Here is a 25,100-nt window from a genome sequence, read left to right as displayed (position 1 = left end):
CAGAGCTCCACACCTGTCCTCCCTCCACACTCCTGTGCGTGTCGGACAGCCCGCCTGCCTTTGCTCCCCCGTTTGTGGAATCAGAAAAGCCCACGGAGGACACAAAGAAAGCCAGAAGTGCCACCCAGTGCCCGTTTAGTGGCTGTGCAGCCAGTTCCTCACGATTGATGGTCTCTTGTGCCCAAAGTCTAGGCTGGACTTATTCAAAGTCATAATGGGACCGAGGTCTCTGCCTTTTTTTGCTGCAATGTGAATTTTACAAGACACGTACAAAAATAATACAAACCTCATTATAGAACTCTAACATATCCCACCCCCTCATACCAAGATCCATCAATTTTAACATTTTGCCACATTTGCCATTTATTTATTTATTTATTTCTCTCTATCCATTTTCTGAACATTTGTGTGTAGGTTGTGTACATCATGCTCCTTGAACACTTAATACTGCCATGAACATTTCCTAAGAACAAGGACACTCACTTATGTAACTACCTTAAGCGTAGTTATCAAGTTATCAAGTTCAAGAAATTTAACATATAAAGCTTACTGTCTATATTTCAGTTTTTTCATATGTCCCAACAATGTCCCCTTGAACCTTTTCTCCTCCCTTGCCAGATCCCATCCACGATCCCATCCAGGATCATGTATTGACTCTAATTGTCATTGTCTCCTTAGTTGCTCTTTCTTCCTTTTCTTCTTTTACATTTGTGGGAGCACACATATGACATAAACTTTCCCGTCTCAACTACTCCCAAGCAGACCATTCAGTGGGACTAATCACATTCATAATTCTCACCACCTTCCATTACTAAACCTTCCCATCTCCCCAAAAAGAAACCCTACATCCATTATGCATTAATTCCCAATTTCCCCTGCCCCACCCCTGGCAACCTGTATTCTAATTTCTATCTTTTGAGCTTGAATATTCTCTGATATTTTCCTTGCCGTTATCATGGGGTTTAATTTAAAAACCTACATCTATAATAATCTCATTTACTTTGATACCAACTTCAATAATATTCACCAACTATGTTCCTATATGCCTCTGTTCTCCTACCTTTTTGTAATTCTTGTCACAAATTATGTGTTTATACATTATGAGTCCAAACCCACTGATTTATCATTACATTTTATGCATTTGCTGTTTAGATCCTGTAGGAAGGTAAAAACAGAGTTACAAACCAAAAATATAATAGTACTGGCATTTATATTTACCCATGCTGTTACTGTCACCAGAGATCTTCATTTCTTCATGCGGCTTTGATCTATTATCTATCTTCCTTTCCTTTCAACCTACAGAACTCTCTCTAGCATCTCTTGTAGGGCCAATCTATTGGTAACAAACTCTCTCAGCTTTTGTTTATCTGGGAATGTCTTAATCTCTCTCTCATTTTTGAGAGACATTTGTACCAGATATTGAATTCTTGGTTGGCAATTTTTTGCTTTCAGCACTTTACGTACATCATCCCACTGCCTTCTTATCTCCATGGTTTCCAATAAGAAATTGGAAGTTAATCTTATCTCTTTTATGTGATATGTTGCTTCTCACTTGGGGCTTTCAGAATTCTTTCTTTATCACTGGCTCTTTTTGGTTTGATTTATAATATGCCAACAGCGTGAATCTGTTTGGGTTTATCCTGTTTGGGGTTCAATGAGCATCTTGGATGTGTATATTTCATGTCTTTCATTAAATTTATGAGGTTGTCAGCCATTATTTTTGAATATTCCCTCTTCCCCTTTCTCTTTTTTTCTCCTTCTGGGACTCCCACTAATGTGTATATTGGTATACTTCATGGTGTCCCACAGGTTCCTCAGATTCTGTTCACTTTTCTTCATTCTCTCTTCCTTCTGCTCCTCAGACTCAGATGATTTCAATTGTCTTATCTTCAAGTTCACAGGTTCTTTCTTCTGCCAGCTCCAGTCTGCTGTTGAACCCCTTTAGGGAATTTTTAACTTCTGTCTCTCTATGAATATTCTCTTTGTGTCATCTGTTGTTTTCCTTTTTCCCTTTAGTTCTTTGAGCATATTTAGGATCATTTTTTAAAAAGACTTTGTTGGTATGTCCTAGGTCTGGTCCTCTTTACTGATGGTTTCTAATGCTCTAATCTCCTCCTTTGCCTAGGACATTGTTTCCTGTTTCTTTGTATGTATTGTAATTTTTTGTTGAAACCTGGACATTTTGATATTTTAATGTATTATCGCTGAAATTTAGACTTTGAGGTATCTGTTCCTTAAGCTTGTATCCAGCTAGTGTTAGGACAAAGCCTTCCTTGAATGCTGGTAGGAGTTAATCAGAGAGAGAGAGAGAGAGAGAGAGAGAGAGATTGAGAGAGGAGGAGAAAGAAAGAAAGAAGATAAAAAAGAAAACACCTTTCCCAGTCTTCACAGATTAACCTGTAGAAGTGTCCTCCTTTAGGGTTTATCCACACAATGAGATTAGAGAATAGCTCCAGGTTAAAGCATTGGGGCCTCCCTGATCCTTTCTGCACATGCATCTTATCTTGGGCATGCCTATGTGGCTTTAGAAATTCCCCCGTTTACATGGTATGAATGTCCCCTCTCCCTAGGAAACAGTTTCCTCATGGTCCCAGGCATTGCACTGTGTGTCCTACAGCCAGCAGTCCCTTGCCCCAGGCAGCCACTTGACTGCTGTCCCACAGTGTTCTGTAGGAGAGCTCTGTGAACCGCCTTCTGCATGCAGGGCAAGTTCTGGGATGGTGGCTCCCTCAGGCCACCACCACACAGATAGGGCCAGACATATGAGCTCCCTGTACATACAGGAGGTTACTCTGCTGTCTCTGGAACTAGGACCAGGGCCTCACATTGGGAATGTAGGCTAGCTCTGTGTTGAGCTGGGGAGAGGACAGCCAGGCACCAGGAGGTCCTACTGCTTTTAAGTAGCCTTTTTCTTGATTGGGCACTTGTCCTGTTACTGCAGCCCTTTAGATGTTTTCTGGAGCTTTGAGAAATATTTCTGCCAGTCTTTGATGGTTGTTCAAAGCTTCTGTGGTGGGGATGAAGCCCTGAAGCGTCTCACTCTGCCATCTTGATCAGGACCTGTGTGGGTTTTTTTAGATTAGAATTGACAAGCTTAAAAATAATGTCTTGCTTTTTCTCTGGGAACTTTAATTGAGGATGCTACCATTTTGAATGCTTCAGAATTCTGAAGAAGTAGCCCGAGTTGTAATATGGGATTTAAGATCCAGCCACAGAGCTCAGCAGTTCCTCCAGTCCTGCTTGCTTGCTCCTTACCAGCTCTTACCAGGCACAGCAGGGGTGTCTCTGTGACCGCAGTCTCCTCCACACAGCCCATGGTCCACTGACCTCATTACCCAGAGGCATGGAGGGGGGGGGTTCCCTCCCTTTGTTTGGAGCACTCTCTGTTTCTTGTGGGCCCTAACCAGTCATTCTTAAGTCTCAGCCTACCAGGGTATCCCCTGGGGAACTGCAGATCCCCAGGCTGCAGGGATTCTGATGGAGCAGGTCTGAGGTGGGTCCAGGAATCTGCCTTTTAATAAACTGCCTTGTTGTTTCTGTTGCAGAAACTATACAATCTGGAGGGTTATCTTGGCATTTCCAGAGCCTTCCAGATCATTCCAGCCCTCTCCTACCTACCCCCTCACTTTTTAGCATGTTTGCTGAGGCGTTTACCTGTGTGGTTGTCAGACCAGTCAGCAAGAGAGAAAATGACCTCCTTTCAAACTCCTTCAGCTTCCAGTTGATTGCCCATGGTCGAGGGACCTTTTAGGGAGAGGAGCGCTAACCTTCACCTGGCTACCAGTAGCCCCAGCAACCTGGGGTCCTTGTGAGAGAGTCTTGGAGCTCTGGGCTGTCCTTCAGGGTCTGGGGTTCCAGGTGGGTGGGATCACACCCACTGACTTTGTATCTGTGCCCTCCACAGCGGAGACCTCACCACTGGCCAGCCATGAAGTTCCACAACCACCCAAACCACTCCACCTACACTGAAGTGGAGCCCTCGGGCCACGAGAAGGAGGGCTTCGTGGAGGCTGAGCAGTGCTGAGAGCCACCAGCTCTCCCCTTTGAAGGGTAGGAAAGAAGACCCAGGGACCCCAAAAGACGAATCAAAGCAAAGCAGAGAAGCAACTTTTCTTGGCTTCCTCGGACAGAACCCTGGGCTGGGATGATGAGACAGAACAAATTGGTCATCACACCCCATATAATGAAGCAGTAGAGAGAAAAGCAACCACAGTGATTATTTTAAGGAACAATAAGTTAATCTCATCCTCTTTTGGTGCGGAACGTCTCCCTTCATGGGCCTTTCCATGGTCCGTTCTGTAGCTGTCCCCAGGAGATGGTGAGACACCACCCTGTTCCTGTTGCCTAAAGCCCCTGTAGATGGTATAAGATCATTACAATCTGCATCAGGGCTGCAGAGTTCCAGGGTCTGTAAACTCCTGAGCTGGTCCTCATGGCTATGGATTGAGTGTATTTAGCCCCAGCTTCTGTGGCTCTGAAAGTTTGAAGAAGGGGTCCTTGCCGACTGCTCAGCACAGGTGTAGCACTGTCAGCCCTGGCATCAAGCCTCAGAGCAGCAGGAAAGCCAGAGGAAAGCCAAATGAGAGGGGAGAAAAAGAACTTGTGGGGACACTTGTGTCTTCAGGCTTTGCTCACCTCCTCACCTGCCCTTTCTGCTGAGAACCGGTACGTCTGCATGTAACACATGTACACGTCTGTGTTTGGGCTTCACCCCCACCTGCAGCCCCACCTCTGCTTGGCCAGCCGTGCTGTGCACGGCCCCCCCGAGATCAGCAACCCCCACCCCAAGTCCGAGGCATTGTCTTCACGGTATGTGCCCATTTACTCCCCTGCCTGGCCAGTTATCAGTGCCAGGAGGCTCTCCAAAGGCAGGGCTTGTAAAGATAGAGTGGCTGGATGGCTCGCTGAAACATGCCCACCAGGGAACTTCAGTTGGATTCTGCTGAGACGCAAAGCTGCCAGAATGGCCAGGACAGAGGAAGCTGGCGCAGGAGTATCAGTTAGCAGGGACTCGCCGCCTCTTCTGCGAGGACTTCCGACGCAAGACCTGGGCCTGGAAGGCTGCTGCCATCTCCCCAGCTCAGCAAGAAGTTTTGGGGGCAGGGAGCTGAGGCTCCCAAATTAAACCTGATTTTAAGGGAGTTCTGCCCCAGTGAGAAGTATGGGCTGATTTTGAAGAACATTTAAAATTAAAATCTATAGCTCACTGTCACGCAAAGTAAAAAATATCAACAGAAAATAAATGTTAAATCATGAAGTCTGTATTTAGTCATGCCTTGTTTATGCATATCACAAGGGACACTGCGAAAGAAAGTAGTTAGTTGAAGAAAGAAGCATTGCCCCGGGGAGGGAGGAAGGGGAGAAGGGTGTCTGCAAATAACCTGAACCTCCCAAAAACGTGATTGATGGTCTCCAGTCACTCTAGGGTTTAGCCTTGGTGAGCAAGCTAATGACAGTCAGAGTAGGAAACCTGCTGGAACTCAGACCCTGGAGGGAGGGGACCTGCGGGAAGGGGAGGGTCAGAATTTGTGGAAGAAAAAAAGACAATGCAGCAATAGGATAGAGTTCCTTTCAAGCTTCTGGGAAGGTCAGAAGGCTCTGAGGGAGCTCTCCCTCAGTGAGAGACGCCCAACCAGTAGCACTCCCGCCCGAGGGTGGGTTTGCTCTCACCCAACCCGCAGAGCATCTTGGACCTTTACGTGTCTAAAATAGCTAGTGGGGCAGTTCTTATTGAGGCCAAATGCAGTGCACAGCACCATTTGTCCCCCTCCCAAACCTCACACTCCTCTTCCCAATGGGAGCTCGGCCAACATTTTGGATTCCTGAAGGAAAAGGACTCCCTGAGTATACAAAGGGGCAATGAAGTGGCAAGGCTCTGCCAAAGTCCAGTAACCACTATAGGTGGAGAAAGACAGTGCTTGGTGCCTCTGCCCCTGGTCAGAGCAGGCCTGGCTGGGATATAAGTTGCCAGAGATGCAGAGCTGTTTGGCAGTGTTACTGTCAGAAAACACGGTCTTAAGTAGTCAGGCCCACGTGATCCTGTATCAAACAGAGAAGCAAGTCTCTTTGCTTTGGTGAGAAGATGAGTTTATTGACGATGCATTAACAAGGAACTGGAGGGGAAAAAAAAAGCGTTCCATGACCAGTTCAGAGTGAGAAGAGTGGTTTGAGCTTTTATAACCCCAAGCAGAGAAAGAAATGGCCAGGACCCAGAAGAAAGCAGAAGGGAAAAAATAGAAGAGAAAAATCTGCTTGGTCGTATCTCCTGTTATCTTGAAGTCCTCCCCTCATTCAGGCTTGTTTTTCAAGGCGCAGGGACTAGTTATCAGACCATATGGTGATATCCCTTGCATCCTCCTGCAGGCAATCCTGGGAGAGTTCCTAGGAACAGGGAGTAAGTTTTTTGTTGAGATTACAGCAAAAGCAAGTTACTTTAACAAGATCTTTTTATGCTTAGAATACTCCAGGCTGCTTTAGTGAAGTGATCTTAATAAATTTTTTTTGTTTTTGTTTTTTGCTACTGAAGGCTATACTAAGCAATTTCCAGCTCAAGAATTATACTATTTTTTTCTACCTATCCAGCTATCAGCAGCAGGCAGCCTGCTTTGTTTACAACAAAGAGAACTAAAGAGTCTCGCTAAGAGAAGCCTCTGGAATTTGAGAGCCTCTGGATTTCTCCAGCCAAAACACTCAGACCAATGGTCTCAAGAAATACAGCTGAGCATCTCACAGAGCTCATGCTAGTCCCTGACTGTCCTTAGGGTCTCTAGCCAAAGACATGCTTCTTACACAAACCCAGGAATCTTACTCCAAGTGTAGCAGATCAGCTTGGTAGCTGTCGAGAGTGATTTGTTTTGATAGGGAATGACCAGATGGAGACACAGGGTGGGTTAGGTGGGGTGGGGTGGGGGTGGAAGTGTTTTGGTGGGTGAGGTGGGGAGGGGTGCTTGTGGTCAAGCCCCCGAGTGTGGCTGACAGGTCCAGAAAGGCAAGGTGGCCCTTCACTCAGTGTGGACAATCAACTTCAGAGCCTCTCCAGGCTTCTAGGCTTCCCCACCCCAGACTTATCCCATCCAACAAAAGCAGGTGGTTGGTGGGTATCTTCTGCACATCATTTCCATGGCACCCTCACAGTGATCCCATGGGTGGGAGGTGGGGAATCCATGAAGGTTCATTACTGTGACAAGAAGTTTCAATCCTGTGAAATTGGACTGCGAGGAATTTTCCATGTTGTACACGGAGATCGGAAGGTCCCAGGAAGGCTCTGTTTTGTAGCAGAATTCTTAAGAGAGCCAACAAAAAATGGGAAGAAGGAGGAATGCAGAGGCTGAGTTCGGAGGAAACTGCCTATATCAGGCCATGGGTACAACCTCCTTCTTCAGTCGGCCACTCTTAGATGTATGGGCCTGTCCACTAAGGTCCCAGGGATTTCTGATTCTAGAACACAAGTGCATGTGAGCCCGGCCATCTACCCCAACACCCAGGAATACCCTGGGTAGAGCAGATGGAATTTCCAAGCTTGACTGACTGGCCACCTCCCTTTGGTCATCAGGCATCGCCCGATCACCACAGCAGGCCCCTGTGCCTCCAGAGGCCACTTCAGGTCTCAGCCTGGAGCCTGAGGTCGAAAACGTCCTTCAGCCACTATCAGAGGCTCTTGAAGGACCTATTAAAAGAATTTTTAAAATTTGTGTATTTTACCAGGGATTGCCTGTGTGTGTGTGTGTGTGTGTGTGCGCACGCGGACATCCTTGTGCATTTTATAGCTAAGAATATTGGACAAGGTCGTAGCTGTACTCAACTTGGTAAAAGTAAGATAGTGGCAAAAGCTGCCAGCCTGCCACACTATTCATAAAGCAAAGCGTTCACCTCTTGAGCTGACCATTGATCTGGTTGTGGGCAGGGCTCCAACTCTCTCTTCTCTGGGTCCTAGAACAGACAACAGACTTGCAGTGAACATTGATCACAGGCTGTGCCCAGACACCATGCTCCATGACCTCAAGAACCAACACCAGGGATCAATGTCACAGATAAAATGCAGCCAACTCTCCCCCCACCCCTAAACAAAAACTACCTGAACTGACAGCATAATTAGAATGATCTGGGCACTGAAGGAACCCTATCTTTCCTAAATGCAATGTATTTACAAATTTAGCGTGAATTTTAAGTGTTGATAATAACAGGAAACATCATTTTATCCAACTTCTGCTGTGTGCAAAATAAAGTGCAAAGGATTTGGGTTGACATTCTGCAAATCACTGCACGTACCTCTCTCACACCTTCACTAAGCACCTGCCCTTGGGAGGGTAGGAACAGCCTCCAGCAGGAGCCCATCAGGAGTGCTCTTCCTACCCACCTGGCCCACCTCGAAGAGAAACACCTGGAAAGAGACCTGAGCTCTGCTTACTTGGGGTTTATAAATCCCTGGAAGTAAACCTCACGGATTTTTAATCTTCTATCTAGACATACAAGATAAATCTAAGTTGAAGCTGTCACATACATGGGTGTTTTGCATTCCAACAACTTTAGCAGCCTCATTGTGTTTTTATTACTTTGTATATTTTGCTCACAAAACATGGTTAAGCAAAGCAAAACAAGGAGAGGAAAAATGTGACCTCCTCACAGTCAAAATCAGCTACGCCAAATTTCAAGCTCCAGATAAGCCAATTTATAAATAAACATGCTGTGCTTGGTAGATAAAGAGGACTGTTAGAAAAGACAATGTGGTGTGGTGGAGAAAGCGCTGAGCTTTGCAGGGAGTCAGAAGGCAGGTGTGTGTGTGTGTGTGTGTGTGTTTGTGTGTGTGTGTGTGTGTGTGTGTGTGTGTGTGTGTGTGTAGCCCCGCTCCCATTGGGGTGGTCAATGCCAGCGGCTTTTCTGGGCCTTTACTGTCTCTGTAACACAAGGGAGGGAGACTAATTGGCCCAAGGTGGGAATATGCACCTCTCTTTAGCAAACAGCCTCACCTGTTTGCTTTTTCCTTAACTTTTTATTTTGAAATACTTTCAAACTTACAGGACAATTACAAAAAAACAAACCCCATACAGAGAACTCCAGTATATTCCTACCCCCCAGATAACCATATCCACCAATTTTTTTATTTTCAACATTAATCTATCATTTAATTGACATTTGTAGTATACCCCATCCACCAACAGTAGAATACACATTCTTTACAAGATAGTCAACACTCTGGGCCATGAACCACACCTTAACAAAATGTAAAAGAACAGAAATCATACAAAGTATCTTTTCAGGGCAAAATGGAATTAAAACAGAAAGAGAGCAGGAAAATCCCAAATTATTTGGAGATTAAAGAACATAGTTCTACATAACACCTGTGTCATAGAAGAGGTCTCAAGAGAATTTTGAAGTAAATGAAAATGAACATACAAATTACCAAATTTGTGGGATGCAATGAAAGCAATGCATTAAATGCATACATTAGGAAAGGAGAATGATTCAAAATCAATAATCTAATCTCTCACTTTAGGAAAGAAGAGCAATATAAACTTAAATAAACTTCTGACTACTCAGATAGCATTCAACTCCCTGTTGCTGCCCCTCTTTTATACCTCTAAGGCTTGTGAGCATGCAGGGATTTAATAACCTTGAACTCCCATCTGACCTTTGGGCAGAATGTGTTTATGTTATGCAGCTTTATCACCTCTCTCTGTAGGTAAACTCTGAGTGTAAACTAAGCAAGTGAACAAAGAGCCTCCCAGGCAGCTTCAGCACATTTGTTAAGATCAGCCATCCCCATAGGCAGAGCCAGTTGGGAGCTGGTCACTCATCCATCTCTGCTCACCAACAGCCATGCTGCGTGACAGCCCTATGGATGTGCACAATCAGCCAAGTGCCCAAGATGCAAATGATGGGCAGCTGAGGCAGAGCCCAGGCCTAACAGCCCGCCGTAGAAGAACAGAAAGGAGTTGAAGTTGTGGAACACTCTCCTCCGGCTGGGACTGTTCCATCTGTCCTCCAGAGTGAACTTCCCAAATCACCATCTGATCACGTGGTTCTCTGTTGCCTGCTACTCAAAGCCAGGGGCTGCTTCTTGTCGGCTGGGCCCATCTTTGGCTGCAGGAATAAGCTGGTGGCAATCCATGCCTTCGGGATCATTTGACTCACAATGGTGGATATGGTGAGAGTCCTGACGGCCAGACCTTGGAGCATCTCCAGGCCTAGTTGTGGATGATCGGCAGCTCCCGGCTGTACGTGATCACCAGACCATACAGGCTCTGCTCCACATGGGTGATGGAGTGATTACGGCATCCTTATAGTAAAAGGACTCAAATAAGAAGAAAGCAAATGAAAAGACACAGAGGGTGAGGTCTGGGAGGGTCTCAGATGAAAGCTTCTGTGTCCTCTCCCCATGGAGTCAGAACACACCACCCGGCACAGCAGTCATGTATTTTCTCAATCATGGAAGCTCATCAGAGGTTTGAGTGTCCCAAGTTTATACAGGGTCTCATTAAATAGGCAAGACTGATAAAATCAATGCCCACGTGGTTGAGCTCAATCTGCAGCACCCTGTCCCCTTCCAGAGGTCAGGGAGGTGGGCTGATATGACCCAGATATACCAATTTTCATATTTTGCCACATTCTCTATATCATTCTATCTATCCATCTATCAATCTGTCTGCCTATTAATTCATTTTCTGAACACTTGAGTGTAGGTTTTACACATCATGCTCCTTGAACACTTAATACTGCCATGTACATTTCCTAAGAACAAGGACACTCACTTTTGTGAGTGTAGTAATCAAGTTCAAGAAATTTAACATTGATGTAAAGCTTACAGTCTATATTCCAATTTTTTCACATGTCCCAGTAATGTTCCTATGAAACTTTTCTCCTCCCTTGCTAGATTTGTCCAGGGTCATGTATTGCCTCTAATTGTCATTGTCTCCTTAATTACTCTTCCTTTTTTTCTTTTAAATTGTGGGAACACACCTACAACACAAACTTTCTCATCTCAACCATTCCCAAGCAGACCAGTGGGATTAATCACATTCATAATTCTCACCAGCTTCCATTACTAAACCTTCCTATCTTCCCAAACAGAAACCCTACATCCATTATGCATTAATTCCCCATTTCCCCTGCCCCCTGCTCCCTACCCCTGGCAACTTATATTCCAATTTCTGTTTCTGTGGGCTTGCATATTCTCCAATACTTTCTTTGTAGTTACCATGGGTTTTAATAAGCTAAATACATAATAATCTCATTTACTTTGATACCAATTTAAGTTCAATACTATTCACAAACTATGTTCCTATAACCCTTTGTCCCCCCACCTTTTTGTAGTTCTTGTCACAAATTACATGTTTAGGCATTGTCGCCAAAGCCGCAGGTTCAATGCTCAATGCACACTGAAATCAATATAGTGACCCTGGTGCTTCAGAGAGAGAAAGGGCTTTATTTCATAGCCACCAAGAAGGGAGACAGGAGTAAGAAAAATCTCAAATCTGTCTCTCTGAGTCCAAAGAGGTTAGGGTTTTTATGGATTCAAACAAGGGGAGGTGGTGGTGTTACCATTACAATAACAAATAACTAAGCTAAAATAACCATTACAATAACAAGAATAAACAATTACAATATCATGTAAAGGAGTGGAACTAAGCTAAAGTAACCAGTACAATAACAAATATAAACAACTATAGTCAGTGGCTATGCATTATGAATCCAAACCCACTGATTTATCATTACATTTTACACATTTGCCTTAGCTCCTTAGGAAATAAAAAGTGGAGTTACAAACCAGAAGTACAATAGTACTGGCACTGATATTTACCCATGTCATTACCCTCCCTGGAGATCTGTATTTCTTCACGTGGTTCAGGGCCAGGACCCCATCCCAAACGGGAATTAAGCCCCAAGCACACAGTGGCCTGTGTGACCAGAACAAGGCCAAGAAAGAAGGCAACACTCTAAACAAGTGCCCCTAGGATTCTGGTCACAATTATGGAAAGGGGCAGAATTAAGATCTAGTCCCTTAGAAAAGCAACTGTGTGCTGCATATAAGGCTCTATTACATGTGGAAGGTGTAATGCAGAAACGTCCCATCACCTTGAGGACTGCCCTCCCTGTACAGGGGTGGATTACGGACACAGCCAATAAGCCACACTCTGGAAGTGCATAATTGATCACCTTGACAAAGTGGAAAGTTTACTCGTTGCAGCACAGTGTATCCAATACCAGCCCTCTTAGTACCAAGATGCACTAGAGTTTAGGACCAGTGTCATATGTAGAAGATTCAGCACCTGAAACAGCTGTTGAACTACCCACTACAGAGGGCACAGGAACAATTTCTGAGTCCACTTGGTACACTGATGGATCTGCTAGTGGGCAGCCTCCCACCTGGACAGCCGTGGTGGTACAACCCAGTACTGACACTATATGGTGGGAGAATGGTGTTACACAAAGCAGTCAATGGGCTGAATCAAGAGCTGTATGGATGGTTATAGTGCATGAACCAGGAACACACTATCTATACCCACAGCTGGGCTGGTTACAAAGGCCTTATGAACTGGATAGCAACCTGGAAACAAGAAGAGTGGACGTCACAGGTCACCCCCATGGGGATGACAATTGTGGCAAGACATCTGAGATGCCCACCAGCAATGAAAAGTAACTGTCTACCATGTCCCTGCCCACACTCCTAACACGCTACCCGGGAATACTGAGGCACATGCCCTCACTTGATTCCGAAGTCACACTACTGAAACTCGAGAAGTGGCCGACTGGCTTCATCAAAAGAGCAGACACCAAAGGTATCAAACCTTATGGAGTTTAGCCCAGCAGTTCCAGCTACCCATCACACTCCAACAACTTATAGACATCACACAGGAGTGCCCACTGTGCTCCCTGCAACGACCACGCCGATTGCCCCACCAGGTGGGACACATCAGCCTATCATAGGCTTCAGTGACCCGGTGGCTAATGGACTACATCGGCCCCCTTCCACTCTCAGAAGGGGTAAGGTATGTATTCACTGCGGTAGATACTGCCACAGGACTTCTGTTAGTTTTTCCGGTGGGAAAAGCTAATCAACGGGCACCCATACGCTGCCTAGAAAAGGTAAGTGCCCCCTACAGGGTATCTACACATTTGTCGGGGAACCCCTATCACCTGACAAATGACCGAAGCATGGGCTTTGGACCATGATGTAATGGGGACTTTTCATTTACCTTATAACTCCATAGGCGCAGGCCTTATAGAAAGAATGAATGGTCTCTTAAAGAAACAGTTGAAAGATGATAAGAAATCCCTACAACAAGGGACTAAAAGGCCCAGATCCAGTTGAAATGCTAATGGCAGTGCCAATGCACGCATTAAGAATACAATAAAAGTGCCAGCCACTTTACAGCCTAAAAGGGGGAATAATAATTTATTGTTGCCTATGCCTCAGATCATGCAAAAGGGGGAAATGAGGTCCTTTGGCCTTGGTGCTGGCCTATGCAGCAGTGCTGGTTAGGAATCTTAAGCCCGTGAGGTACAGGAGTCACCCAAAATATTGTAATATGGCCACAGTTTATACAAAAATGCCTGTTAAAATTTTTATTACCAATCTGGGGCCTCCTATTCCCATGGGAGCTTTATGTATAACTATGTGGACTCTTCCTATGCCCAGACTAATGATCGACATCACGGTGGAGGATCCTCAAGACTAACAGGGGGAGAATAGCTGGTGTTTAAAATCTCCCCACAATGTACCTCTGCCTGGTACCTTACTATCTACCAATGGAACTCTTGCATGTATATTATCAGATCAACAGAACTGACCCCTTACTGTTCCCATAACCATCTTTCTTTTTGCCTGGAGGGCACTAGTGAACATCTTTCTACAGTGGGCTTCAGCGGGAACTCATGACCACAACTGAACCCAGTGTTGGGTTTGCACGGACTTGCCATCTTTGGGAGCCACCAGCCTTCCTTGGACCAGAGCTCCTGCCAACTGAACTACATAGAACACCCTGCTGACGTGGTAGAACTCGCCACACCAACAAGTCTGGAGTGAGACTTTCTCTTTTAAAACTGAAATCCAATTACCATCTTATAATGAGACTCAAGCTTATGTCTTTTCCCTTGTGAAGGAACAAGTAAGTCAGTCTCAGCCTTTATTAGGGTGTGCTGTACATGACAGAATAGGATGGTTGACAGCAGAAGCAGATCTGAGACCCTGTCTGCATGGAACATCTTGATTAGAACTGAGATATGGGGTGGCTACCCTCAGAAATATGTAACTTTAGTGTTAAGCTTCAAAATGATAGCCTTTTCCAATGGCAAAATGCTTCCCACAGACACGGAGCATATGTCTTCCCCATGGGGTATGGAACTGTGGGCAATCTGGATGGCCCTATTTACCTTGTGATTGGACAGGACGCTGCACAAGGGAACAGCCGTATGTCCTTGCCACATTGTATGATTCTTTACCACACACTCCTAGCAACTGGGAAATAGTTAAATCTAGATATTGAGTGAGGCATACCTCCTGGTGGTTTTATCCTTTAGTATTTTTGCCCCGGGGGAGTCACAATGGTCACCGAAAAGCATGTGACAGCTTTAGCTAATCATACAGTTCATGCACTTAATGAATCTAGGTTGGCAATATCATTGTTAAATGACAAGACCACTCAATTATGGAAAGTAGCCTTACAAAATAGAATGGCTTTAAACATTTTGACTGGAGCACAAGGAGGGACCTGTGCCCTTATAAACACACAACGTTGTGTATATATTCCTGATTACTCACATAGTATTTCACAAGCTTTAAATCGTATGCAAGAGCACATACACAGTATTGATCAATATTATCTACCAACCCCTTTCTACTGGATTTAATTCTCTTACTCAGCCTTGACAGGACTTCTTTGCAGGATTACCTGCCCTGTGTGCTGGATTATTACTATTCTGTTGTCTTGTCTATTGATGTTGGGTAAATGGATGCAATGCCTGCCCTAGGCCCCTTGCACTCCTGCCCCTCTGCAGATCACTACCCTCTGGACCACCACTACCAGAGACTGTCTCTTGTTCATAAGTGCTAATAAATCAGTGCCTACTTCAGTGCCTGGCATGTTTTTTGGTCCATGGCAGCACTGGCTCATGTGTTTCACGAACTCAGTTGCAGCCAAAACAATTGTCTATTGTCCTTTCCTTTCAATAGGCAGAATGCTCTTTATCATCTCTTGCAGGCCTGTCTAGTGGTCCCTGCTTTTGTTTATCTTCCTGCTTTTTGAAAGACAGTTTTACCAGATATAGAATTCTTGGTTGGCAATTTTTTGCTGTCAGCACTTTACATATGTCATCCCATTGCCTCCTTGATTCCATGGTTCTCTGATGAGAAATTGGGATTTAATCTTACTGAGGCTCCCTTGCATGTGACACATTGTTTCTCTCTTACAACTTTCAGAATGCTCTTTGTCTTTGGCATTTGACAGGTTGATAATATGCTCACCTGTTTTTTGTTCATTCATTTGTTTTTCATTTCAAGCAGCAGCTTAGGCCAAAGGATCTGTTTCTGTTTACTAAAGCTGCTGGAATGCAATATAGCAGAAGTGAGTTGGCTTTTACAATGGGGATTTATTAGTTTACAAATTTACAGTTCTAAGGCCATGAAAATGTCCAAATCAAGGCATCACCAGGACTATACCTTCTCCGAAGAAAGGCCACTGGCATCTGGGGTTCCTCTGTCAGATAGCAAGACACTTGGCCGGTATCTGCTGATCCTTCTCTCCTGGGTTTTGTTGCTTTCAGCTCCTGACTTCAGTGGCTCTCTCAGCTCCTCTGGGGGTTTTCCTCTAAGCTTCTCTGGCTGTTTCTCTCTCTGAGCTCTCTGGCTTTTTTCTGTCCTTTATCCTCTCATAAAGAACTCCAGTAAAGGATTAAGACCCACCCAGAATTGGGTGGGTCACATCTCAATTGAAACAACCTAATCAAAATGTCCCACTCACTATAGGTCTCCCCTACAGGAATGGATTAAAAGACCATGGGTTTTCCTGGGGTACATAACAGCTTGAAACCAGCTCAGCATCTCTTTCTCCTTCCATTATCCTGATAGAGTGACCGACTCTCCCGTTTGCCTGGGACTTTTCTGGTTCTAACACTAAAAGTCCAGCATCCCAGGAAGCCCTCAGTCCCAGGCAAACCAGGACAATTGGTCACTCTCTCCTTGGAGTCCCCCCACCCCACCTTGGCGGAAGAAATAATGTTAATAATTCAAGCACGCCATGAATTCAAGTACTTGTAGAGCACTTGCTACTCCTCAAAGTGTAGTCACAGGAAGGCAGCAGTAGCATCCCCTGATGGCTGTTTGGAAATGCAGAATCTCGGCCCTACCCACCCCAGACCTTCTGAGTCAGAATCCGCCCTAGGGCAGCTCCCCAGGGCCTTCACGTGAAGCACTTGAAAGTTTGAGAAGCACCCTCTAGAGAACAATGTTACCTACTTTATCACAACTTGTTGGGGAGGCATTATTCCCCTCTTTTCCCAGACAAGGAAACTGAGGCTTACACAGGAGGTTTACTCATTTTTTTATTCATTTGATCCATATTTTTAAGCACCTACTGTGGGTCAGGCACTGTTAAGTGCCTTGCCCAAGGTCACACAGCTAGTAAGTAGCTGAGACCATTCCCAAGTCCAGTCTTCGGATTCCTGCCTGCGGTTGTTCTCTGTCTAATGCAGGGCAGTGCCAGAACTGCATGGTCACAGTTTAATACTGAAGCAGATGGTGGATTATGATGGGGTACTCCTGTCTACAGGCCTTAGAGACTGCATAGCAATGACTCTTGGCTCATGAAGCTATGATCTTACCATCTATTTATTTACATAGTTCCAAGAGCACAAAAACGGCCTAACTGTTGCTGTCTCCTTCTCATGGCCACCCCATCCCCACTCCAGTAACCCTCCCCCCAGGAGACGTGGAAGCTTCTCCATAAAGACTAACAGAACATCAAGGATGCCTTCATGCTACGTGTCTTTTTGAATGGAGGACAACTGATTACTTCATTTGGCACAATAGGGCTGGAGAGAAGAGAGGTGGGAAGGGAGGGGAGAATCCTTACTTGAACCACTAAAACCAAAGAGAAATTCTTTTTGGGATGATTTTTCTGACATTCATAAAACATTTTTACATTTGGTCCCTAGACATAGCTAAGTTATGTCCACGGTTTTCCACAAAGCTGAAAGCACTGAAAAAGAACCATCTGAATGTAGGCTAATAAAATTTCATCATAAATTCCCAAAGTGTTAGGTTAGAGCCCTCCCTTCCAGCATCAGTTTTTCCTCTTCAAAGTATTTTATTCAGAAATTGACTGTAACCATCATGGGATCTGACAGAGTGTCCAAAGGGTATAATGTAAGACTCATCATGTCCATATAAGATGAGACAAATCTGAAAATCCTAAAAAAAAAAAAAAAAAAAATAGCAGATATGGTTTCTCCTCCATTGTCCTGCCCTAAAGTCCCCTTGACTTAGATCCCATTTTGAATTTATGGACAGATATATACTGGTTTCAACAAACCTCAGATGCAATGAGTCATGTACCCAAAGGCAATTTCTTTGCCTGACTCCCCTATCCCAAAGAACTGCCATCCTTGGGCTTTCCATTAAGTAATTCCAGGAGCCTCTCCTCAAGGCCAAAAGGGCATCTGCTCCAGGACCCACCTTCTCCCTTCTCTTCTCCTTCCCTCTTCTGAGCTGCTGAACCCCTCTCTGTTCCTTAGGGTTCTTCTCCCCAAGCCTACTATAGTGGCAAAATCTCTGCTGTGCTCTTCCTTCTGTCTCCAGAGACAAGCACTAACCCCTCTTTCATTGTGGAGGAAGAACCAAAATTAACAAATTGGGGCAGTTGCAAAGTTTATTTACAGTCAAGGGTCCTGGTTTATTTACTTTTGCCCTCTAGAGATGATGATGAGAATGGTGATGAGGATGGTGGTGGTGGCTCACATTTACTGAGAGCTTACTATGTTCCCAGCACCGTTTTATGAGATTTATCTGTATCGTCACCTATGAGGTAGGCTCTATGCTTATCTCTGCCTTATAAAGGAGGCACTGAGGCACAGAGCATTAGACTCCACTCAAGGTCACCAGCTATGTCACTCAGGCAGTGTGATGTTGGCTTTTGGTCCTCAGTTTTGGTTCCTTGGGCTCCTGGGGCTGAGGCTTGCCCACTCTCCACCCTCAACACCTATGACCCTCCCCCCAGTGAATGGTCTGTGGACTCTCTCCTCCGTGGAAGCCTTGCTTCCCAATCAGGGAGAGGAATTGGGTGGGAAGAAGCACCATTCCTCAGTTTCAAGTGTACGTCTTGTATCTCTGAGGCCCCACAGGTGGGGTGTCCCCAAGTTCATTAGGAGTTAACCCTCTCAGGGTCTCCTCTTGCCTTTGGGCCACAGATTTTAAGAGTCCCTCACCTTTTGTTTTCTAGTCTATAAGGGTGGCTATTGTGCCCATTCCACACCCCTTAGTTTTAGAGGGAAAACTGAGGCCCCGTGAGGGGGCCAAGAATGACTTGCTCAAGGCCATGCAGAAAGTAGGAGAGCTCAGGCTGCTGGCTGTCACAGCTAGAGTGTCTGGTGATAAGACACATGCATGCTGACGTCAGAAGGCCTGCGCCGAATCCGGGGTTGGCACACACCACCTCTGTGACCTCACACACGATAGTTAATATCCTGTGTCATTTTCAGCCTCAGTTAAACAGAGGTGATGAAAATAAGAGCACCTCCTCACTAGGCCTCTGTGAGGATTAAACATCCCACAGTATTTGGGACAGAGCATAGCACTCAGCAAGCACTCCAAAAGTCAGCTACTTTTTTACCTGTTAATTTCTGAACACAGCACATCCTCTGGTCCAGGGCACAAAATGGATTTTCTGGCACTTTCTGCTGATTCAATGGTTAGGCAGTGGTTTCCACCCGAAGGAGGTGCTCTGCAGGGTTGCTCAGCAGGCAGTGAGCTTCTCCCTCTCAGGAAGCATCCCATCACCACGGGATAAGGATGGGCACCCACCGATGTCCCCGTGACCAGGCAGCTTCCACTACTCTGAAGGAGGCTGGCACTTAAATGCCAGTCACTATTCATTCTTAGCTTTCTACATTTATCTTCAAAATACGAACTCACTCTGGTGTTCTCTAGGGGTAAAAAAAAAAAAGTTCATGATAAAGGGATATTGTAGAATTCATCCTGCAAAATTCAAAGCCTGGAACTTTGTTAAGTGATTAATTTTGAAGGAGGGTTTCACTACCCAAGGCTGCCTGTTTTATAAATAGACCCAAAAAAGCACTGGATTTACTTTTCTATTTCCTTTTAAACCTAAGTTATATTAATGGTTGCTGCTCCTTTTTAAAAGCAGGTTAAACTAATAGAGCACCTACAGTGAGGTCTGGCACATAATAGGTACCTGGTGCATATTTGTAGAAAGGCTGCAGGTAGAACAGGAGGCTGCAGCTTAACCCAACCCGAAACTCTCTCTTTCCTAGTCTGAGAAATCCCTCTCACGGATATTGAGACGGGAAGAAAAAGGTGAACAGCCTTAGGGTTCTTTCAAAGGCATGTAAGGAGGGACCAGGCATGCCCCGACGTGACTTCCCAGCTAACAGGCCGGGGACGGTGGAGAAGGCCCCTCCGCCCGGCTGGAGACGGAGCCTCGAATCCCTCGGCCTATGGTTTAACCAGAAATCGCAGATTTAGAATCCCCGTTCTGCCCTTGCCTGCCTGCTGTCCTTCACCAGAGGAGAAGGTTGTCCTCCACAGAGCAGGGAAAACAGCATCCGACACAGAGGCGTTTACCACCCACAGCCGCCCCGGGCAGGGGACGCTGGCTACCGGCTGCTTGGCAAAAAAACACAAATTTTAACTCTCGATCCTCAGCACCCAAATACGTGACTCATAGGCGGCCACGCTGCACAAAGAAAGGACACAAATGAGGAAACGCAGAGCAAACTGCCAGACGCACTGTGAGCGTTTCTGCCATGACTTCCTTCCTGGATAGGTCTTCATATTCTAGATTCCCAGTTTCTGGGGAAAATAATTTTCTGCGATATAAATACCCAACAGGAGAGTGGGAGGCGGGGGATCGTGGCCCAGGGCGGATTCGAATCAAGTACAGAAAAGGCTACAGCGGAATGTCTCCCCTTTGTTTATGAAGACTGACCGGAAGGACCCTTGCAGGACGGACCTCGGACCTCGGCCTTCGAGACCCCGGAGAAAGGGAAAAGCTCCCGCCGAGCTTCCTCCAAGGTTTCCCCCGGCTCTTCCACTTGAGTCTGACGGCTAAGATCTCCACCGCGGTGGTTTCTGTTACTTCCATCTGTTTCTTCTTTTCTGGCGACCGTGTGGATTTGACAACTAGCAATTACAAGAATGGAGGTGAGCAGAGGTCTCTCACCAGCTACGTTTCTTATTCTCCAGTAAAGCAAAGCTCCTCCGCAGTTTGGTATGTGCAGGCTCCCAGCCCCGCCTCCACCCCCACTAAAGATTAAAGGATCCCTTGTAGCGGCTTCACAGCTTTCAAAACACTTTCACATGCTCAAGTCTTAAAGTCCCCGCAAGCAGAGCTTACGCAGATGTAAGTCCACTGAAACACCGCCTCGCTTTCCACCCCACCACCCCACTGCCCAAGCCCCAAGCCTGATGTTGAGTTCATTACAAGTATTTATGTTGATAGATCTTCTTCGTTTTCAAAACCCTTTCTCAAAATATTATCTCGTCTGATCATAGTAGTACTACTTTGAGGTCAGTAGGGTAGGAATTAGGATAGAGGAAGCTCAGAGCACTGGATGATTTTCCCAGGTCCCACTCTCTCTGACAGGTAGCCCCTTCCAAGAGCTCATCAGAACTTCAACTCCATCCACCACTAATAGGAAAAAAAGGAGAGCCAACTTTTATGGCGAGCCTTTTGTGGTCCATCCAGACAGTGCTAAGCATTCATTTGCGTTTCACACCAGAAGGCAGAAAGCAAGCTGATTATTTTCACTCATTGCTGGATTCCCAAGGATGTCAGTCAAACAGATTTCTTGGCCACTGACCCAGGGCCCAGTAAAGTAGGAGTTTTAGTAATACAGAAAATAAGAGCTAATTGCTCTTATGGAGTTTGAGGTAGAGTGAGAAGATGAAATCATATGGAACAAAGAACAATACAATCTAATCCATATTTATAACCTACTTTGGTAAGCAGACTGAAATCTGTGAGATAAGGTAGCTAAGAGGGAAGACTTAGAGCAGCTCTGTCCCATATGATGGCCACCAGCTACATGTGTCTATTGAGCACTTAAAATGTGGCTGATCTGAATGCTGTAAATACACACCCAATTTCAAAAAACTTGGTATGAAAAAAAGATTGTAAACATATCTCATTAATAATTTTTATATTGCTTACTTGTTGAAATGATAATGTCATATATGTCAGGTTAAATTATTAAAATTAATTTCAGTTGTTTATTGTTACTTTTTAAATATGGCTACTAGAAAGTTTAAAATTCCATATGAGGTTCATATGTTCTATTGGACAGTGCAGGTTTAGAATAACAATCAACCACCAACATGTTTTAGATGCTTAACTAAACGCTGAGCACTTTTTATACATTCTCTTACTTAATCTTTGTATCCTCTCCACAATTTTATTACTATCTTCTTTTATAGATGAGGAAACCATGGCTTAAAGGAATTAAGTATATAGCTATTAAAAAGGATAAGTTAAATCTATGTTTTGGCATGGAAAGTGTCCACAATAAATTGTTTTTTACAATGATCACACACTGTCAGAAAAATAAAACATCCCTATGTAATTTACTTTAAACAAAGACATTAAGTGATATGCTCAAGGCCATCTAGCTGTGGAACTAGAACTTGAACCCAGGCCTATTATGACTCCAAGTTCATGCTCTTATCCCATGATAATCCACAGAAGTAAAGAAGCTTTGGAGGGCATACAAGCCAGACTCCTGCCCATGTCAGATTTTCTCCCTGCATTGTTCCTTGGAAGGTGGCCAGCTGGCATCTGCTTGGACACCTCCAGTAACGGGGAGATCATTATCTTACTAGGCAGCATGCCCTATTGTTGGCTGCCTGGTTATTAGGAAGTTCCTTCAGCAAATGAAGGGGAATCTGCCCATCCTAAGCGCTGTGTATGAGTTCTGGGTCCTCACAGAGGAGGTGGCCCACTTGATCCTGCCAGGAGGAGGGGTTGGCTTGCACTGGCCTCTAAGGAGAGATTTCAGGTGTGGATCCAGCCCGACATAGACTTCTCACTGCCTTGTAGGGAAGGGAGCCCCAATCCATTTTAGAACCCGCTCCTCCCACCTCCACCACCCAGCACTTCCTGTGGACCGGCCCAGGTAACTCTTGCCTGCTTAGTGTGTGCTTGGTTTGATAAGGTAGCTGTGGGACCACAGCTGCCGCGAACGCCTGCCTTGCCATTCATGGTAAGGCCTCCCACCGCCTGAAAGGATAATTATCTGCCTGCTGTGCTGACAGGTTCCCATCTGGTAAGGGCTGAACACTGTCTTTAGAAAAGACACCAGAAAACACTGAGCTCCTGGCCCAGTGTTGACAGATTCCCTCAGCAACTCTAGGGGGAAAATATTACTGGGGTAGGGAAGGGGGGAGGGAGATAGCACAGAGAAAAGAGGAGGAAGAATCCGGATGCTAATGAATTCCTTGTGATCTCACACTCTCTTATTCGCTCTTATTTTGCTCCTCTGCAAAAATAGATGGGGCTGCCTTGCCAGCTAGAATCTAAAAATGTGCCCAGGTAGACAGAACCTGAGTCCCAGTACAGCCTGTGAAATGCTGCCTACCTGCAAATGGATGAATTTCCAAGGAAGAAAACAAAAGGTGGCATCCTCAAACAGGGACCCCCCTTCACACTGTATTTTCAGGAGCCTGCTTTCCTGGCCTGCACCCCCACCGCCACCCCTCACTGCCCCCTCACAGTGACAACGGAACCATGAACCCAGAAGAAGCGGCATCACCAAACCCCATCATTGCCCCTTCCCGCCTCTTATCACCACTTTCAACACCAAAAAGTAATAAAATTCAGCAATTCTACTCCTAGGTATACACCCAAAAGAACTGAAAATAGGGGCTCAGACACTTGTACCCCAGTAGGAGCACTATTCACAGTAGATAAAAAGTGGATATGACTCAAGTGTCCATAACATGGATTGGAATGGAGGGCAAAATGGTGGCCTTTGCTAGAATGTGGGACTCGAAATAAGCCCCTCCTGGCACTAAATTTCTTGGGGAATAGACCTGCACTGCGTTCATTTTTTACTTCCCAGTGCCTGACACACAGTAGTTGCTCAATAAATATTTGTGGAAAAAAGAAAGAAGGAAGGAAGGAAATGAGGGAGGGAGGAAGAAGCAAAGAAAGGGGAGGGGGAGGCAGGCAGGCAAGGAAGGAAGGGAGAGGAGGAGATAGGGAGGGAGGGAGGAAGGATGGACGGAAGGAGGTCTGTCAGCCAAATCTGTGGTGGGCTATGGAGACTTTTAAGGGAGAGATAACGAAGGCCTTTCCATGGTGGTGGCGACGATAGAAACAGCAAGGTGGGGGAGTCACAGATATTTCAGTAAGAGCATCTATAGGATTTGGCAAGTAATTGGATGTGGGAGGAAAGCAAGAGCAAGGAATCTAGGATGACTGGGAGAATGATGGGGCCATTAATAGAAATAAGTCAAACAGGAGGAGAAGCAGATTGGGGCGGGGGGGGGGCAGTAAGAGGATGGCTTTCATTTTGGACATTTTGAGTTTAAGGAAACAGCAGGGCAACCAAAAGTAGCTGTCCAGCCATTGACTCGACATGTGCAGGAAACGCTCAGGAGGTAACTGGAAGCTAAACTTACAGACTGGGGAGGCATTCACCCCAAGGTTCTGGTGGCATTCGTAGGAGTGGGTGAGATCAGGGAGCAATGAAGAGACCAAACAAGAGGCCTAGGGGCAGGACCTTTTAGGATGCCAACACTTACAGGAAAAGAACAAGCGAGAGTTGGAGAGAGAAGGAAATTCAGGAACGTGCAAGATCATGACAGCCAAGGAGGAGCATTTCAAGCAGGGGTGGTGATCAACAGGGCCAGATGCCCCAGAGGTCAAGTGGCACAAGGCCTGAAAAAGCCCCTGCTGGACTCGGCAATAGGAGATCACAAGAGTCTTCAGAGGGCGCAAAGACTGTGAGAAGTGAGGACAGCACCCAGATTATGGCTGTGGTTAAGCAAGGAGTGGATGGTGAGAGCCAGGAGGCAGCCAAAACATTCTTTGAAGGACTTTGGCAGTGATGGAAGAGGAAAGGAAGGACCCCGGCTTGAGGGGGAGGTGGGTTAGAGGAAGAAGTGTTTTTACAATGGGTGAGATGGGAACAGATTTGTAAGCAGAAGGAAAGGAAGCGGTAAAGAGGCAGTTGGAAGAAAGAGGGCATTTGGTGGAGTAGAGCCAGGTTCCAGATGAGGTGGCAAGGTCAACAGAGCAAAGAAAAAAGCCTACAAATCAAAACAGCATGTAAGAGGTGATAATAATAAATCCTTACATTTGAAATCAACTGAAATGCAATCTACAAAGTATTTTATGTGCTTTATCTCATTTAATCCTATACCAAACTTGTGATGAGCATATTATTATCTCTACTAAAACAGAAGGAGGTTTAAATGACTTACCCAATATCATACCATTAATAAATAGAAGAAGCTGGGATCGAAGAATCAATCAACAGATGTGTGTCTGCTGTGCCAGTTCTGTGTTAGGTTCCGAAGATCCCAAAGAGAGTAGGAGATGGCCCCTGCCCTCAAGGTGCTCAGAACACAGTGGATCAAGCTCCGCTCTGTTGACAATTGTGCTCCAAGACGTACGTGTGTTCAGAGGAGGGCATCTAATTCAGGCCGAGGAAGGGAGGAGAGTAGGATTCAAAGGAGGCATTCAAAAGGAGCTGATGTTTGAGCTGGGTCTGGAAAGACAAACAGGAATGAACTGGCTGAGCAGTGGTGACAAGAGAAAAGGCATTCCCAGCAAAGGAGATTAATGTGCAAGAGCCCGGGGCCTTTGGGAACCGTGAGCAATTCACTGCTGGAACACAGGGTAGGTATGGCAGGGTACAGGAGAGGAGTGTGC

At 45.5% G+C, this 25,100-nt stretch overlaps 2 protein-coding genes across 10 annotated transcripts in view; one reads left to right on the top strand and one right to left on the bottom strand.

Annotated features, from left to right (window-relative positions):
• Window positions 1-5,260, top strand: part of PLXDC1 (plexin domain containing 1) — a 90,495-nt gene extending 85,235 nt beyond the window's left edge. The window contains exon 14 of the mRNA XM_037809379.1: window positions 3,905-5,260. Coding sequence (XP_037665307.1) covers window positions 3,905-4,024 — 120 coding nt within the window. The 3' untranslated portion in view covers window positions 4,025-5,260. The remainder of the gene's footprint in view (window positions 1-3,904) is intronic.
• An 810-nt stretch (window positions 5,261-6,070) lies between these two features.
• LOC119513920 overlaps window positions 6,071-25,100 on the bottom strand; it is a 45,014-nt gene continuing 25,984 nt past the window's right edge. For 3 of the 9 annotated variants that reach the window (XR_005212718.1, XR_005212716.1, XR_005212717.1), the window contains exons 3-5: window positions 24,650-24,936; window positions 7,870-7,929; window positions 6,071-6,381 (exon numbers count right to left, since the gene is read on the bottom strand). Coding sequence is in view for 3 of the 9 variants with exons in the window: in XM_037809380.1 (XP_037665308.1) it covers window positions 6,288-6,381; window positions 18,822-19,132; window positions 20,157-20,350; window positions 24,650-24,659 (609 nt within the window). In the remaining 6 variants the exon portion in view is untranslated. Of the gene's footprint in view, window positions 6,382-7,869; window positions 7,930-18,821; window positions 19,135-19,713; window positions 19,832-19,958; window positions 20,006-20,156; window positions 20,351-24,649; window positions 25,082-25,100 lie in introns of those variants that run through there. The other 6 variants (XM_037809381.1, XR_005212719.1, XM_037809380.1 and 3 more) reach the window with 6 other exon arrangements.

This window comes from Choloepus didactylus, chromosome 18 (genome assembly GCF_015220235.1).
Source record: "Choloepus didactylus isolate mChoDid1 chromosome 18, mChoDid1.pri, whole genome shotgun sequence".
Taxonomy (NCBI): domain Eukaryota; kingdom Metazoa; phylum Chordata; class Mammalia; order Pilosa; family Megalonychidae; genus Choloepus; species Choloepus didactylus.
Note: the sequence above shows the minus strand (reverse complement) of the source record. Positions and strands in the feature narration are given on the sequence as shown.